Raw genomic sequence first — 16,637 nt, 5'->3', positions numbered from 1 at the left:
TGCGATGACATGTGTCAAATATGATCTATTATTTTGTGACGACTATAGTCTTGCTCCTCCGTCTCAAATGTACACCCTGTTTATTATTATCACATTGTATAACTTTACGCATAGCCATTATATTTTTGCATTCAAATTACTTAATCTCTCTTTTTCTGATTACCTAATCCTCATGACTGAAAACCAGCGCCATAGGAAACTTTAGGCATATGCTGAGTCAGCTTCCTTTCACTGCTATGACAATCATGTTCTTTTTCTTTTATGCTTAATTTGTATTGTTGTTATATCAATGAATAAAGTGGTTATCTGTCTATCTAATAGATGCCACCAACTGGTTATTATTTCTAAATCTGCTTGTAAATTGGGAGTTCAGTGAAGTTGGACCCAAAAACCTAATTTCCGGGTTCAACATCTGACGGACAATCTTGGTGGCCCAACTATTTGCACTGAATGAGTAGGTTCCCGGCAGGAAATAAACTTTTCTAAATTGGTTCTAGTCTGGGAGTTCTGGGGCCTTACCATGAACTCTTATTACGATTTACTTCTGGACCTAAAATAAATTGTGAGAGATCCCGCTTTTTTGTCGTTACGAACCTATACTGAACTGTAATAAGAGTTCATGGTAAGGCCCCCTGGATCGTGTACTTATCGGTGGTCCAAAGGTGTGCACTGTAGGCGCTGATTGAGGGGATACCGGGGTTGGAGGCCGGTAAAATCCATAAACTTTTGTAAATAGATTCTGGTCTGGGTGTTCCAGATAGTATCCTGGAGTGAATGCCTTTACTCTGGTACCTACTCATTATCCCTTAGTTTAAGACCAGATGTTTGGTGTGGTTGTCCGTTATAATTTTATTATTGTATCTATTTATAATGCTTTACTTATTTATCTTTCATTTTATAGGGAGGAAAAGAGAAACCAGCCTAACTATATGAAACTGCCTTTTAAATGCGATATGTGTGTCCTCGGCTTTACCAAGAAAGAAAATTATTATTACCATATGGAAAAGAAACACGATGTGGTACGTTAAAAGTAATTTTCACAGGTTTATTTTTAAAATGCTAACAACCTCGTAGGACTATACTAATAACATCATAAACAACAACTTAAGTTCCATGACTTTGTGCACTAATTTTCATTTATTTTTTAATGATATTCATATTTTACTACACTGCGACAAATAAATCGTAAAAACCAAAAACAAAAATGTGCAAAATAGAAAAATTCGTAAGATCCGCTAGTTCGTTCCCTGGCTTAGTTTGAATAGCATCTGGCATGGTTTGCTGGAAGACGCTGGTTCGAATCCAGCCGGATCGGATCTTTGTATTAATAGTTGGTTGGTTAGTTGTGGAATTGGCACTCCCAACAGGCCGTGAACTTTTTTTGAGCAGGCTTTTTTCTCTATTGTTGGTGCAAGACTGGCACAAGTTGCCCTTGGAGTGTACCATATGTTTTACTAGCAGTAGAGGTCCTTGTGAAAGAGCTCGTCCAGGGTAGTACTGCCGCCAACCAGTAATGTCCGCATTACTGTATTCCGGTTTTGAAGGGTATTGGTGCTGGTGAAATTACAGGCACATGGGACTTGTCAACTTATGTCTCAGGGTCTCGGGCGCAGTGGCGGTGCCTCTCAAATCTTTGCGATTTAAAGCTCTGAGTGGCACTGCAACTGTTATGGACAGGCGTGTAGCTTACCATCAGGCGCACGACGTGTTCGTCCCGTCACATGATATTATATAAAAAAAAAATACAAGACTTATACCGGTGTGGTCGTTGACACTAATAAAATGTGTTTTATAGTCTTTAAATATAACATTACCCAATGAAATTTTAATTATAATAAATAATTTGAATACAAACACGAGCTTGTTGACTACGTAACTGCAAAAATCATCAATCGTATCCAGCAGCAGATATCTGGTGAACTTACAATATAATAAATCGCTGCCTGGAACAAGGTATCTTTCCTGATGATTTGAAAATTGCCAAACACCTACTTATAAATCGGGGTTGCATTCATGAGGTTTCGCGGCGGTGACTCGACGGAAACTGCGCGCCAAAGTCCTGGCATGAATAAGGACCACGATGGTTCGAAACATGTCCAGCAAAAATTCGACTTAAAAACGTAGAAATTAAATAATCTCGGTACAGAGTACTAAAAAACCGACCTCAAAAGTACGTGGAATTACATATGGAAAATTCGAACAAACGTTATTTCGGAAAAAATAAATTCCAGTTTGTGATAGGTTACCATTTTTCCTTTAATTTTCCATATTTGACATTGGCACCTGTCAAAAGTTGAAGTTCCTGAACGAAAACGATGAAGCCATAAGGATTTTTTTAGACTTGTGCCTGATCGGTCCTTAGAGGGAGCGATCCTAGTTAGTTCAATCGGTCAACTGAACTGGGTCGGTCTTCGAGTTCATCTAGTTCCTTAGTTAGTTAGTTCTTGTTGTAAGGACAACAAGAACTAACTAACTAAGGAACTAGACTCGCTCGGACATTGAACGAACACTCCAAACTAGTAATTTTATTCACGAACTACTACGGACTTCTAGTATTATAAGATCAATACTACACTATACTAAATATTTAAAAATGCAATTTGTATGGAATCGGTACTATTTGATTTTCCTTCATATTTTACAGGTTTAAAGACTGTCATACTAACTAAATATCCTTCTTTTACAAAATAAGAATTTTAGGTAGAATGGTGTGTTTAAAAGTCAATATTTAGGTACAACTATTTCATATACTCGTACACGTAGGTTGATATTATACATAGAGATACCTACCAAAAAAATGTTACTTTTCCACCGATTTTTCAACCGATTCCCTTTACGCTTGATTTCGAGTGCATTGGGAATACTACCAAACGAGCGCCGAGTGAGACAGCAACAATAACAATGATTTCACATTTCTCTCTCACCTACTCATTTATGTTATGATGAAAAAGCTGTTATCGAAATGATTACGTTTTAGCTTATGTTAATTATTTTTTACTTATGAACTATCATCGAAATGTTTTACGTACTAAAAAAGATAATTAAGTTATCACTTAATAAGAATTGAAGTTTTTGGCGTAGTTAAAAATGTGAAATCAAATTACTTACAATGATTGATTTTTTTAGTTATTTACAGTTTATTTACACTTACGTGTTACGGAGCAAGTATTCGAAATGTCCACCATTTTCCACAATGCATAGTCTAGCACGTCGTAGTAAATTTTGTTTTAAATTGATCAACACAAACACATTTTGTCTCACAGTATAAAATGCTGAGATAATCCTCTCATGCAACAACTTCGACACTGTTCAACTTTTCTCTCTTAGCTTTCTCAGTTTGGCATTCCACCACGGAACTTTCCTATTGGAGGTCCGAATTTTTGGTGGGCAGTTTTCCTCAAAAGCGCTGATGTTGCCCCTGGTAGTGACCTCAACAGCTAACGTCACGTCTCAGTGGTTTTGATCGATTTAGGAGACCCTTGTAGATAGTGCCCTATTCTGTCTCTATAGACGTCGCAGGCCGTGTCCCTTGGATTCCTAAATGTAGTGGTGGCAGACATCTCCTGCTCCCAGATCAAATCTTATATGTTTATGATCCGACATTGACGTCTCATCACTAACATGCCAGCCGGTTATAAGTCCGGCTAGTCTAGCCGTAGAGAAAGTAATGTCTTCAGTCCAGAATTTCTTGTCTTGACTTAGTAACAAAAGTTGGTGTACATCCTTCGTTATTAAGATACAGGCAATTTGATAGGATAAAGTCATATAGTAACTCACCTCTGTTATTGATGTCCGAGCTCCCCCAAGCGGTGTGGTGAGCGTTGGCATCACATCCCACCAGAAGTTCTGCTTTGTGTTTCTGAGCGTATTCCGCCAGTCGTGTCATATCTTCCGTGGGGCTGTTCTTTTCTCCAGGTAGATAGGCTGAGCATAAGATTATCTTGACCCGAGGGCTATTCCAGGGAAATAAATATGCTGCTACAAAGTCATCAGTACAGAACTCTGGAATAGGCATAAGGTTAACGTTTTTGTTATAAACAATGCAGGCTCTGGGTCTACTTCCACAAGTGTTGTAGATCAACTTACCAGCGGCACTGAGTCCCATTATGTTTGTGTGGTTAACCCAGGGTTCCTGAATGAGGGCGATATCCACATTGCCTTTCGCGAAGCAACACTCCACCACAGCCACGGCACGATGGAGGTTTGCTTGGAGAACCCTCACCCTTTCCCTCGAGAGCGCCATCGAGCGGGGATTAAAACCCCGGCCGCGTTGCTGCCCCCGACTGCTACGAGGCGGTCCTCGTGAGCCTCGCGGGTTGGCAGCCCCGCGCCCTTGCACTCTTCTGGCACCCTTCTGGGGCGATGCCCCCAGAGTCGCAGACGGGGCAGCCCCGTCATGTTTTCTCTGGTCCGTGGAAGAACGGCCAGGCGCGGGCATCTGCGCTGAGGTTCACGACCCCGTTTCCTTGAGCGGACTAATAACCGACCCTGGTTTCGAAACCGAGGCACCCCGCGCAGTGCCGCCGCTGAAAGTGCTTTCCGGACACCCCTTAATCTTAAACGTGACCTGTTTAAAACCAAGGTGTGCCCGGCAATTTGAGGCACGGAGATTCTCCACAGATTTCATCAAGAGCGAACGCGACTACCCATCCGTTCGCATTTTCCCTTGCGTGAAGAATCTTCCATACCTCAGTGCGGAGACCTCTATTTTGGGCCCCCAGCAGGCTGATGGCCATCTGCACCGACTCACATCCCTTCTTGGGAATGTAAGTGGTAGCGGTGGTGGGCTTCGGAAGCACGCTTTCCTTAATCAAGGACAGCTGGGCTTCCGGCCACGGCTTCAAATTGCCGATCTTTCCCACAATCCAGTCTGCACTTGCTTGATCCTTCCAGGTCACAAGAATCCAGCCTGGCTTGTGAGAGAGGCCCAGGAACTTTGGTCCCTCGCCATGCGCTGTTGTGCTCGCTATGGTGCGAACCAGAAACAGCTCCACCAGCTCCATTTGCTTCTCTGACATGGTTCCAAATTCCCGGAGGGAGCCCGCCATTTCGCTGAAAGTTGGTCTGTTCCTGCTTTCAGCTGACGCCATGGTCCTGGGAGCCTTCCTTACGCGTTCCTGTGGCGACACCTCTGACCGTCCACGATTTTGCGCTTTCGGTGTTGGAGATGGCTTAGGCACCGGAAGTTCACTCCAGGGCTTTCAGATAGTGGCAGTGCTTCTGCGTAGCTCATACCTGTTCTCCTCAGGCCCTGCAGTCTCTTCCGCGAGACCCGCTCAGTCGAATGCGCGGCTGAGCGTTGGATTCCGACACCAGGGGATCCGAAGGACCAGCTTGGTTCGTATCCATAGCCGTAACCGAAGTCACGTCTTTATTGCAGGGTGGACTATCCTTCCCAGCAGTCGTTTCCTTTAAGGAGGAAATTAAGGTGTTAACGCTTATTTCATTTTCTTTCTCCATACACGTCTCACGAGCAGCTAGGGAATTAAGGGGTCACAACTAGCAGAGCCCCGCTTGCCGGCTGAAGGCCATAAGGTTCCCTCGAGGTGCCCTGGTATCGAGGGCTGTTAGCGGCTGGGCTCCACCCCAAACACGCATCCATAGGCACGGTACGCCTAACCCCATTGGATTGGGTGACGACATTTTAGCCAACGCCTAGCAAATGCCCGGACAAAGGCCAGGCATTTGCTAGGAGTTGCCCAGGATGCACCGGCTCGTGTCTTCCCTTCCTATACAATCCTGGGATTGCATAAGAATGGAAGCCACTCGCTCACGTGAAGGTACATCGTCCTAGCACCCCATCGTACTGACCCAAAAATAATGATGAACCATTAAAACCGTGCAAGACGAACTAGTTCTTGTCGGTCAGTGTAGGGAATATATTCCTAATACTTCGTACCAATTTTTTTTCGCTGATGTGACAATGTGAAATCATTTTAAATCTCGTTTTTCTATAAATGGCTTTTAGCTGTACAAGTTTGTTATAACACGCTAACTAAAACTTCAAAAGATATAAAAGAAATTTCTAAACGTAGAATATAATATGAGCCTTCAAATATATTGAATTTTTCGGGATTTATTTCCCTAAAATTACCCAACAGTACTCTTGGATTATCACCGCGCCATGTCCCATATGTGTAAATCATACAATACAATACAATACAATACAAAAATTCTTTATTGTACACCAAAAAAGGAAACAAATACAATACAATTAAATTAAAAATAAGCGGTGGTACAATGGGCGGTCTTATCGCTTTAAGCGATTTCTGCCAGACAACCTTTGGATGGAAGTAATTATATAATTCACAGGAAAAAGACGGCGGTGTATGAAGAATTACTAATCAACAGATAAAAATTGATAAATAAATGCAAATATACATATATTTATAAATAAATAATAAAACCAATACATATATATGAATATCGTAAACTACTATATATTCTTATACTTATAAATATAAAAATTTCTAAACGTAATTTCAAAACATAAAAATACCTAAGCAGTCCAGGTCACACTAAATTAAGGTAGTGTACTTTTACCATATTTTTGAATATATTCAATGATTTGGCTTGTTGAATAGACAAAGGTAAAGCGTTCCACAAACGAATAGCCTGAACAGTAAAGGACTTGTCGTAATACTGGGAGGTATGCAATGGCATCTTAAGTTGGAGAGTTGAAGAAGAGCGCAGAAGTCGGGGGTTGTATTGATGAGCGAATTCAAATCGCTCCTTAAGATAAGGTGGTGTGTGAGGAATGAATAAGATGCCATAGAGAAGATTAAGAATATGAGCATTCCGGCGAAGTCTAATGGGTAACCACTTCAGCTCATTACGATAAATGGAAACATGATCAAATTTCCTCAGACCATAAATGAAACGGATGCAAAAGTTTTGTAGACGTTCGAGTTTGTTGAGCTGTTCTTCGGTTAAATCCAGATAGCAGGCATCAGCATAATCAAGAATTGGAAGAAGAAGAGTTTGGGCAAGCGCAGTTTTCGTGGCAATAGGTAAAAAATTACGTAACCGTCTGAGAGATGCGGCAGACGCAAACAATTTGCGGCTGGTCTCAACTAATTGAGGTGCCCAAGATAGCTGCCTATCAATAAGTATACCTAGATTTTTTACGTTGTCACTAATTTTAATGTAGGTGTCGTCTATAATAACCTGCGGCAAGCGAAACCAATCTATCTTGGATACCATTCTAGAGCTGCCAATAACAATCATTTGCGTTTTCGTTGCGTTCAGCTTAAGACCAAATTGTTTACTCCACGTCGAAATATGACGGAGATCATTGTTGATTACCTCAATGGCTTCGTGCAGGTTTTCAAGTTGCCGGTGAGTGTAAATTTGTAAATCATCTGCATACAGGTGGTAGGATGAGGTAAGACTGCGGGAAATTGAATTAATAAAGATCGAGAAGAGAAGAGGAGATAAAACGCCGCCCTGTGGAACGCCAGCATTAATGTCACACCAACAAGAGAACCTCTCATCAATGCGAACACACTGCCGACGCCCATGCAGGTAACTATGAAACCAAGAGATTACCGTTGGAGATATGTTAAGAGTGCGTAAAAGTGCAATCAAAATGTCAAAATCAACGTTGTTGAAAGCATTGCTGAAATCAAGCAATGACATTACAGTGAGTTGCTGTTGCGACATACTATACCTAATGTCATCAGTGATCCTAACAAGAGCAGTCACAGTGCTGTGTCCTGGTCGGAAGCCGGATTGAAAGGGATTAAGAAGGTTGTTACGTATGAGAAAAGGAGTAATTTGGTTATGAACTAGTCGCTCTAGCAGCTTTGATAGAAAGGGAAGTATAGAAATAGGTCGGAAATCAGAAAAGTTAGATGGGTTGGCTTTTTTTGGGAAGAGGAGTAATGAGAGCTTCCTTCCAAAGGGAAGGAAATTCTCCGCTGCTGATAGAAAAATTAAGAATATACCGGATCACAGGTAAAATCTCATCAAGTATGAGTAAAAACATTTTACGACCAATATGGTCACTGCCAACAGCATTGGACGAAATAGATTCTATGCCCTTCTTAACATCACAATCAGTAAACTCTTTTAAAGAAAACGGAGGATGGTCGGCAGTTGGAAGCGTGGAAAGATAATTTAAGGTAGATGTTTTAGTCGACCCGTCGAAGGCAACGGAATTAGAGAAATGGTGATTAAGAGCATCAAGGTTTAAATTTTTTGGGAAACTATCTTGACGTGACTTACCAACTCCCAGCGACCTAAGAAACTTCCAGACTTTAGCCGGATCATCAGTTTCTAAAGAACTATGAATATGTCGGCGTTGTCCATCCCTACACAACCTATTGCAGTGATTACGACGCTCATTATAGATGCGCTTATTCTCGTCTGTAGGACTGTACTTAAATCTGGCCTTAGCTGTGAGCTTTTTATTCATAGCAGTCCTAACATTCTGGTCTAGCCAAGGTGCAGGGAGGTGTTTCATTTTAACTGGCCGTACTGGTGCATGTTTGTCGTAAAGATTCATCAATGTGTTGTTAAACTCGGACACTTTGCTATCTATTGATATAGCATTCACAACGTTACCCCAGTCAATTTCACGAGCATCACTTCGCAAACAGTCCAAATCAATTCCACGAAAATTGCGCTGCAGAAGAATTTTGGGTTTAGCCTTGGGTGGGCGGATTTTGTAGGAAAGATAAATCAAGTCATGATAAGAAAAAGCGTCCGCAGCGCACTGACCATGTTTACTAACGAAGTTCAAAGATGACACAATTATTAAGTCAAGAAGTGAAGGAGTTGAGTTGGGAAAATTATGTGTAGCATTAAGTGGAAGAATGGTCATATTGTTAGCCATTATAAGAGATTCAAAACAAGAAGAACGACTATCTCGTTTGAGGAGGCAAGTATTAAAGTCACCCATAATTATGCTATGTTCATAGGAAGGCGAGAAGTCCTCTAATAATTTTTCAAAAGAAGCGAAAAAGTTAATACGAAGATAGGGACAATAGTAGACACCAAGTAATAGTTTAGTATGAGAAAAGAGAACTTCAATGAAAACGTGCTCACCAGCATTGGATAGCGATTGAGAGGATGTGCTAACTATTGAAAATGGTATATGAGATCGTAGGTAAATAGCAACGCCACCCCCGCCGCAACCAATGCGATCGTTACGAATTAAGTTAAATCCTGGTAAAGAGTAAGACGAGGACTGAAGGCACGGTTTTAACCAGGATTCAGAGATAAGGATAGCATGAAGATTTTTATTATCAAATGATGCCAGCATATCTGAAAAATGAGCCGGAATACTTTGCGCATTTATATGGATAATATTAAAATGTTTGGGAACGTCACAAAATACCGAGTCAATTGTGCTCGAAAGGGATGGAATGTTACAAAAGCCAACATCACTGTCACTACTGCTATGAGAACTACAAGAAACATAAACCTCATCGTCATTATCACTGCTTATCGACATAAATTTTATTATAATAAACTACTGTATTATATATAAATCAATTTATAAAATATATAATGATTAGAAAATAATAATAATAATTTAAATAATATTTTGTTACTGCCCAACTGCCCATCATACTCACAAGCCATGGTAAACTTTACCATCACATTTAATTATATTCCTCAGAATGTTGGCCCATACATCTGTCCGACGTGCTCAATACGTTTTACAACGGAACAGCTGTTAGAGTGTCACAGAAAAAAACATTACCTATACTACAGATGTCATCTATGTAAATACGAGACTACCGAGATTAAAACAGCGTGGACACACAGCAGAAGTAAACACGTCAATGACACTGAGGATTGCCGGCATTGTGAATGCTGCGACTTTGTTGCTACGTAAGCATTTCGATACCTCCAATGAACACTGTGCCAATTTTGTTTTTGTTTCTATATTTTTATTCGCAAAATTCGGGGAGCATAATATTACTATATAAACATGGCTGTTAACAAACATAATGGGAAATGACCAAAAAATAAAGTTGACGTTGTGTTCATTGGACGTGTTGCATATTTCAAAAATCGTGTAACCTATTTTTTTTTTCTACAATATTACTTTAAGTTATAACTTTTTATAAAAAATACGACCTCAAAAGTTCGTGGAATTACATCTAATTGCCAAGTTTTATCGAAATCGGTTACCGGATAGTTCGCGAAACCGGATTCATCCCCTAGTTGTGTGGAATATTTTCTTCAAATTTAAATAAGACCAATACTAAGAGTACCCTCTTACCAAAATAAAAAGAATCATCGAAATCGGTTCACAAATGTCGCGTAAGTACAGTCGAATTGAGAACTTCCCCCCTTTTGAAGTCAGTTAATAATACTAAAGTACATAATTATTTTATATTTGGATGCTATTGTATAAAAAATCATAACTGAAAATTTTAAATCGTCTGTGTGTGGGTGCGTGCGTGTGTGTGCACGTATACATGTCTGTGCATGCATGCTTGTCTATTTGGCTGTGTGTACGCTTACCACTCAACCCGTTTACGAGTATGCACCTGTTTATGTATACCTGTATGTATGTTTGCGTGCTCGTTTTATATGTAGACGTGTGTATGTGTATACTTGTGTTTTAATACATACATACCAAGTTTTCCTCATTTTTTTATAGAACTTCAGAAGAGTTATCCGAACACATGAAAGCCGAGCATTCTGTGCTCTGCAATGAATGTGGGGAGAAATTCAAAGGTCCCGACACACTCAAGTCTCATAAGAGGTATGAAATTTAGTACAAACCTACTTTTTTACAAATATATGTGTGCTGGTATAAGCTTTTTTAGTTCTTCCGATAAATATGTCAGTTTCAATCAATAATCACATAAGTTTTGAGTACTGCCTTGGATTTGACATTCTTTATAAACCCATCCTTTGCTGGAGAGGCGGTTGGTAAAACTATTAGGCCACAACGGCTTTTATATACAATTATAACAAAGTAGTGGAGTAATTTAACAAAAAACAATTGCATACCATTGTAGTAAAACATCACATAACATGGTATAATCTTTCATTGTTAATTTATTTATTATTATTACTATTGATAATTTATTTTGTTGTCCTACAAAAGTATATATGTGAATCATTGGGTGTAACAAGGGCGTTTCACGTGAAAATGAGTTACGAGAAAGTTTAAAGTTTTAGTGTCGTATTTCAGAACTCTACTCAATATATTAAAAAAATATTGCAGTGAGCACTGAAAATCATACTCAAGTCCTTGCCGTCGTATAGGGTCGTATTTCCAGTGCTTGAAAAATCATACTCAAGTCAGGATTGCACTGGAAACACAAGCACTGGAAATACGACTCTAATGGCAGGGACTTGAATATGAGCGCTTTAAACCATACTCAAATCCTGACTTGAGCATTGAGTAGAGTTCTAGAATACGACACTTAGTGTCTTATATCTTTTTTATGTTTGTAATATGACTCTTATATACTTTATTATTTATTTGTCCTATGATTTAGGTAATAGATTCAGGTGTTATTATTATTTTAAAACAAATAGAAACACGGGACTTGTCAACTTATGTCTCAGTGTGACGGGCGCTGTGGAAGTGCCTCTCAGATCTTTGCGATTTAAAGCTCTGAGTGGCACTGCAGCTGCTATGGACAGGCGTGTAGCTTACCATCAGGCGCACGACTTGTTCGTCCCGTCACTTGATATTGTAATAAAAAAAATGAAATTACAATTTTCTTTGCAATTTCCCCTTTCAGACGAATCCATAATGGCGTCAAACGTGAATTCCAGTGCGACATTTGCTCAAGGGCGTTTAAAACCAAGTCAAGACTGGAGTCTCATATGGCGAACCACAATTCCACCATAGCACAGAAGCTGGCCTATTGCACGAGCTGCAATATTCAATATAAGAATATTTACGTATACAGAAACCATTTGAGAACTAGTGCAAATCATGCGGACCAAATGTAAGTTATTGTTTGTAGAGTTCGTCCAAGCAAGTACTACCACCACTACCAAGCAGTAATGCTATTCATACTGCGTTCCGGTTTAGAACGGTTAAAGGTGCTGGTGAAAGAAGAATGGCGAAAGTTGTCCCAATAACGACGTAGAGCCGTTCATGGACTTTGCTAGTATAATTTTGCGTTTTAGTTTATACTTAGTTATCAATATATTTTTAGAAGTCGGGAATAATTTTCAAATACAATTTTACGATGCTATTAAAATTAATATAGTTTTGTTTATTTTTTGTTGAAAATGGATTGAAACAGACTTTACCAGGCGCACGACTTGTTCGTCCTGTCAATTGGTATTATAAAAAAAATGTCTCAGTTGTTAGTGTGTATGTGTCAGTTGTAATTGTGTGTGAAATTCTTTGCCGGGTTCTGTGATTCCTGGATATCGTCAAGGTCAAATATCTTCTATTATGTGTGCTATCACTTAGGAAATGAAACTATTATACCGAATGTCATGAATGTCAACCGTGACCATGGGACCTGTAAAGGGCCCGAAACGTCGGTTTGTTTGAAAAAACAAATATACGCGATTTAAATCCGGAAAAATAGTTTCATTTCCTATGTGTAACAATCGCGAAAACCTAAGAACTCGATAACTATTACATTTCCATTACAAAAGTTGCGGAAGCAGAAACAGAAACAGATGTGAAAAAACGTACGGAACTTCCGCGGTTGCGGAAGCAAAAGCATCAGTCTGTTGCATCACTAGTGTTACACGATGTCGTTTTGTAAATGTGTCCATAACTTTGTTTAATTTCAGGATCTTGAAACCGTGCAGTGGCCGTATGTCAGTTTCTTTCAAATAATGTCGCTCGGTAATTGATTGTACATATCGGTTTATCCTTGTAGTTAGTTAATCGGTTTGTATATCCCAAATAAACAAAACATTGTACATTAGTTGTAAAATTGTGGCCAGACTTGCGTTAATTTTGTATTAAAGAAAACAGGGTCGTATTCTAGAACTCTACTCAATGCTCAAGTCAGGATCTGCGTATGATTTCAAGCACTGGAAATACGACTCTAATGGCAGGGACTTGAGTATGATTTCAAGTGCTTTAAACCATAGGTACTCAAATCCTGACTTGAGCATTGAGTAGAGTTCTAGAATATAATATATATAGAATATAATAATGCTCAAGTCAGGATTTGAGCAGACTTGAGTATGATTTCAAGCACTGGAAATACGACCCTAATGGCAAGGACTTGAGTATGATTTTCAGTGCTCACTGCAATACTCAATACTCAAATCCTGACTTGAGCATTGAGTAGAGTTCTAGAATACGACTTTGAGCAAAACGTCAATACAAACGCGCGATGTCATCGATAAACTGCTTATTTTTTTAAACTTATTACATTTATTAAAATTTTGTTGAAACGTTGTGCTTTTAAAAAGCGTCCTTTTTAAACGCTATTTAGTTTGAAGCTTACAAAATTTATTTATTTATTTATTTATTAAACTTTATTGACCACAATACAAAGGGTACAAAAGGCGGACTTAATGCTAAAAGCATTCTCTACCAGTCAACCTTTGAGAAAAACGAAATTCACGAACGCGGTAAATAAACTGAATATTACGGTTATATTAAAATAAATGAAACAAATTCATAATTATATGTATATATAACAAACTAACCTAATACCTTACTTAATAATATAATACATACACTTACATACATACAAATATACTATACATATACAAAATACTTACAATAACAGAATATGATGATGATTATTGCTGTGACAAACAATTTAGAAGATGCTCATGAACATTATTTTTAAAAGAAAATATATTAGGAGACCGTCTGATGGCGTCCGGTAGAGCGTTCCAGAGCCGTATCGAGTGGAGAGTAAAAGAATCTGACATGAAGCCAGAACGAAAGAGAGGTACAGTGAGTGATAGTGAATTCATGGAACGAAGTGGGAGGTCATGAGAGTCACAGAGATACTGAAATTTACATTTCAAGTATTCTGGATAGTGGGGATTGAAAAGAACGGAGTACAACGTACAGAGAATTCTTTTCTGTCTGCGTTGACGAATAGGGAGCCATTTAAGTTGAGACCTAAAAGAAGAAACATGATCAAATTTCCGAAGGCAGAAAATGAAACGAATAGCATTATTGAGCAGGCGGTCCAACTTGTCTAATAGATTTTCATTGAGATCAGGATAACAGACATCAGCATAATCAATGAGTGGGAATATAAGGGAGGTGACGAGCAGGGTCTTAGTACTAATGGGAAGAAAATGTCGAAAGCGGTTTAGAAAACGTAAAGAAGAAGTAACCCTACGACTAACCTCGGACACCTGTAAGGTCCAGCTTAGTGAGGAGTCAATGTAAAGACCAAGGTTTTTTACATTACAACTGAATGGAACAGACGAGTTCTCATAAACTACTTGAATGAGCGAAGTATGGTCAATCTTGGATATCTGTTTAGATCCACCTAAAATAATTGCTTGACACTTGAAAGGATTAACAGATATCCCAAAATTAGTTGACCACGCACTAACACATTGTAAATCGCTTAGAATCGTTTAGAAAAATCTTTAAGCGCATAGACTTTTAAAAAAAGCTTTCAACGTTGTGTTGATAGCGAAAAGCAAGATTAAACCACTAAAGGTTCTAAGATAATTAAGTTGTAAAAGACGACTTTTATTGTTATTTATAAAATTATTATTCACATTGACGAATAAATTTTTATGGCGGGACTTGAAACATAAGCACGTTGTTAACGCTTACGCTTAAATTGAAAAGCGTGTTTATGTGCTTATTTTTAAATGCAAACTTTCAAGTGTTGTTTAAACCCCCACCTCAAGTGTAGCGATGCAATTGCTTATAAATTGCAAGTGTAGCGTGCATCGCTACACGCAAACGCTATTTAAAATAAACGATTTTTTTTTTGTTGAGATAATTATCTCCTCCTGACATTGCTGTTAGCGTTGGTTTTTCCCATATTCGTACCACCCTACACAGTTGTAGATACGTACCTTGCATCGATTGTATGTAAGGATTTACACCACGATGGCAAGCGTTATAGCGTATGATATCGATACAATATGAAGAACGCAGTTGTAGGACGGTTCTTAATCCAATGTTCTTACAGATAAGCGCCTCATCTACCACAGACAGGCAACTATGCCGTTTTGGATGCAGGTTCATTTAAGTTGACCATGCCATCTCTATAGGAGTGAGACTGGTAACTAGCTATCCTAGCTAGAAGAACAATGGAAAATATATAATAAGGATCCCGATAATTAAACGAGGACATGGCTCAAACTACTCGTATCCAAGCCAAAACTCTTAATAAAAAAAATCAGCCTAATAGTTTTTGACATTTTACTAAAAAAACCATTATCAATTATGTAGTAATTTTTACTCGACATTGACGAAATCATCGTTTATTTCGATGGAGCCATAGAGTTTAAAAGAAGAAGAATAAATTATTAATATAAGAATTCTAATTATAAATAGAAAAGCCAATTTTACGCTCAAAAAGGAGCAGAGGCAAAATTCCTAATCTTCGATTTGATTTTAGAAGGGTATATCCACTGTAAAGTCAAAAATAAAATATTGTATGAGTAACTACACGATATATTCAAGCACAGACATTAAACAGAAACATAAAACAATGAAGTTTCCTCGACAGACAAAAATCACGAAATGACATCTAATTTTCACATTTTTTCGATTTATCCTCGAAATGCTAAAGGTTATTAAGACAAAAATTAGATAATTAATTATATTTATGCATGATCGACAACGGTCACTATGGATTTTTTTTTAATCCTTTTAGTTTTAGAGTTATTCCGCTAAAACGAATTTGGTACTTTTAATGCGCTAAATTCAACATCTTTATATTCAACATGTTGTTGTTGATGCTTCTCCTAACTTATATTCAAACTCCGCGGAGCACCTATTTTTAAACATTTCCTTGCATCACAAGAAAGTGCTCCTTGCAGTTTTTTATACCACCTCCCTTAATATCGACTACTTTCAGTCCCTTGAGTGTCTACTCTCCGACCATTCTCCTTCCTTTGATCACACTATTTTTATGGGTGACTTTAACACGTGTTTACTAAAAAATGACACTCGTGCCCATAAATTACTTTCTCTAATTTCTTCCGTCAACTTGCATATTTTACCTTTGTCTGCTACTCATCATTTTCCCAACTGCATTCCATCTCTTCTTGATCTTATGATAGTCTCGTCCCCTGAGCATTGTGCTTCCCATGGACAGTTCTCTTCTGTATTTTCTTATCACGATCTTGTCTTTCCCTCGTATAAAATTCGGTTTCCTAAGTGTAAGTCGAAATTTCGTATTCTCCAAATTTCAAATTTGGAGGCGCTCAAGAGTGAGGCGGGTAATATTGACTGGACTCTTGTGTTGGACTGCGTAGTTATTGATCAGAAGGTAGCTTTGCTCAATCAAATTATATTAAGGCTTTATGATCGTCATGCGCCTTTTAAACGGGTTAAAATCAGACATGCACCTGGCCCCTGGTTATCACAAGATATTAAGATCGCTATGGCTCTCAGAGATAAGGCGAAACGACGCTGGAAGCGGCTTCCTACAGATGACAACCTAGCTCGTTTTAAATACCTTCGTAATCGCTGTAGTCGCTTGTGTAGAGATGCTAAGAGACGGCACATTCACGATAACGTTGAG

At 38.7% G+C, this 16,637-nt stretch overlaps 1 protein-coding gene across 1 annotated transcript; it reads left to right on the top strand.

Moving 5' to 3' along the window:
- Positions 1-901: 901 nt before the first annotated feature.
- LOC113239064 (zinc finger protein 626-like) lies at positions 902-11,931 on the top strand (the record flags this gene model as incomplete). The annotated part of the gene is made up of 4 exons (XM_026475931.1): positions 902-1,019; positions 9,626-9,840; positions 10,619-10,723; positions 11,718-11,931. Coding segments are annotated over 4 exons (652 nt in total), but the record flags the coding sequence as incomplete, so codon positions are not given.
- Positions 11,932-16,637: the final 4,706 nt, after the last annotated feature.

The sequence above is a fragment of the Hyposmocoma kahamanoa genome, unplaced genomic scaffold (genome assembly GCF_003589595.1).
Source record: "Hyposmocoma kahamanoa isolate Upper Pololo Valley unplaced genomic scaffold, ASM358959v1 99339, whole genome shotgun sequence".
NCBI classification, from domain to species: Eukaryota; Metazoa; Arthropoda; class Insecta; order Lepidoptera; family Cosmopterigidae; genus Hyposmocoma; species Hyposmocoma kahamanoa.
The sequence above is the reverse complement of the archived record's forward strand: the minus strand, read 5'-3'. Positions and strand labels throughout refer to the sequence as shown.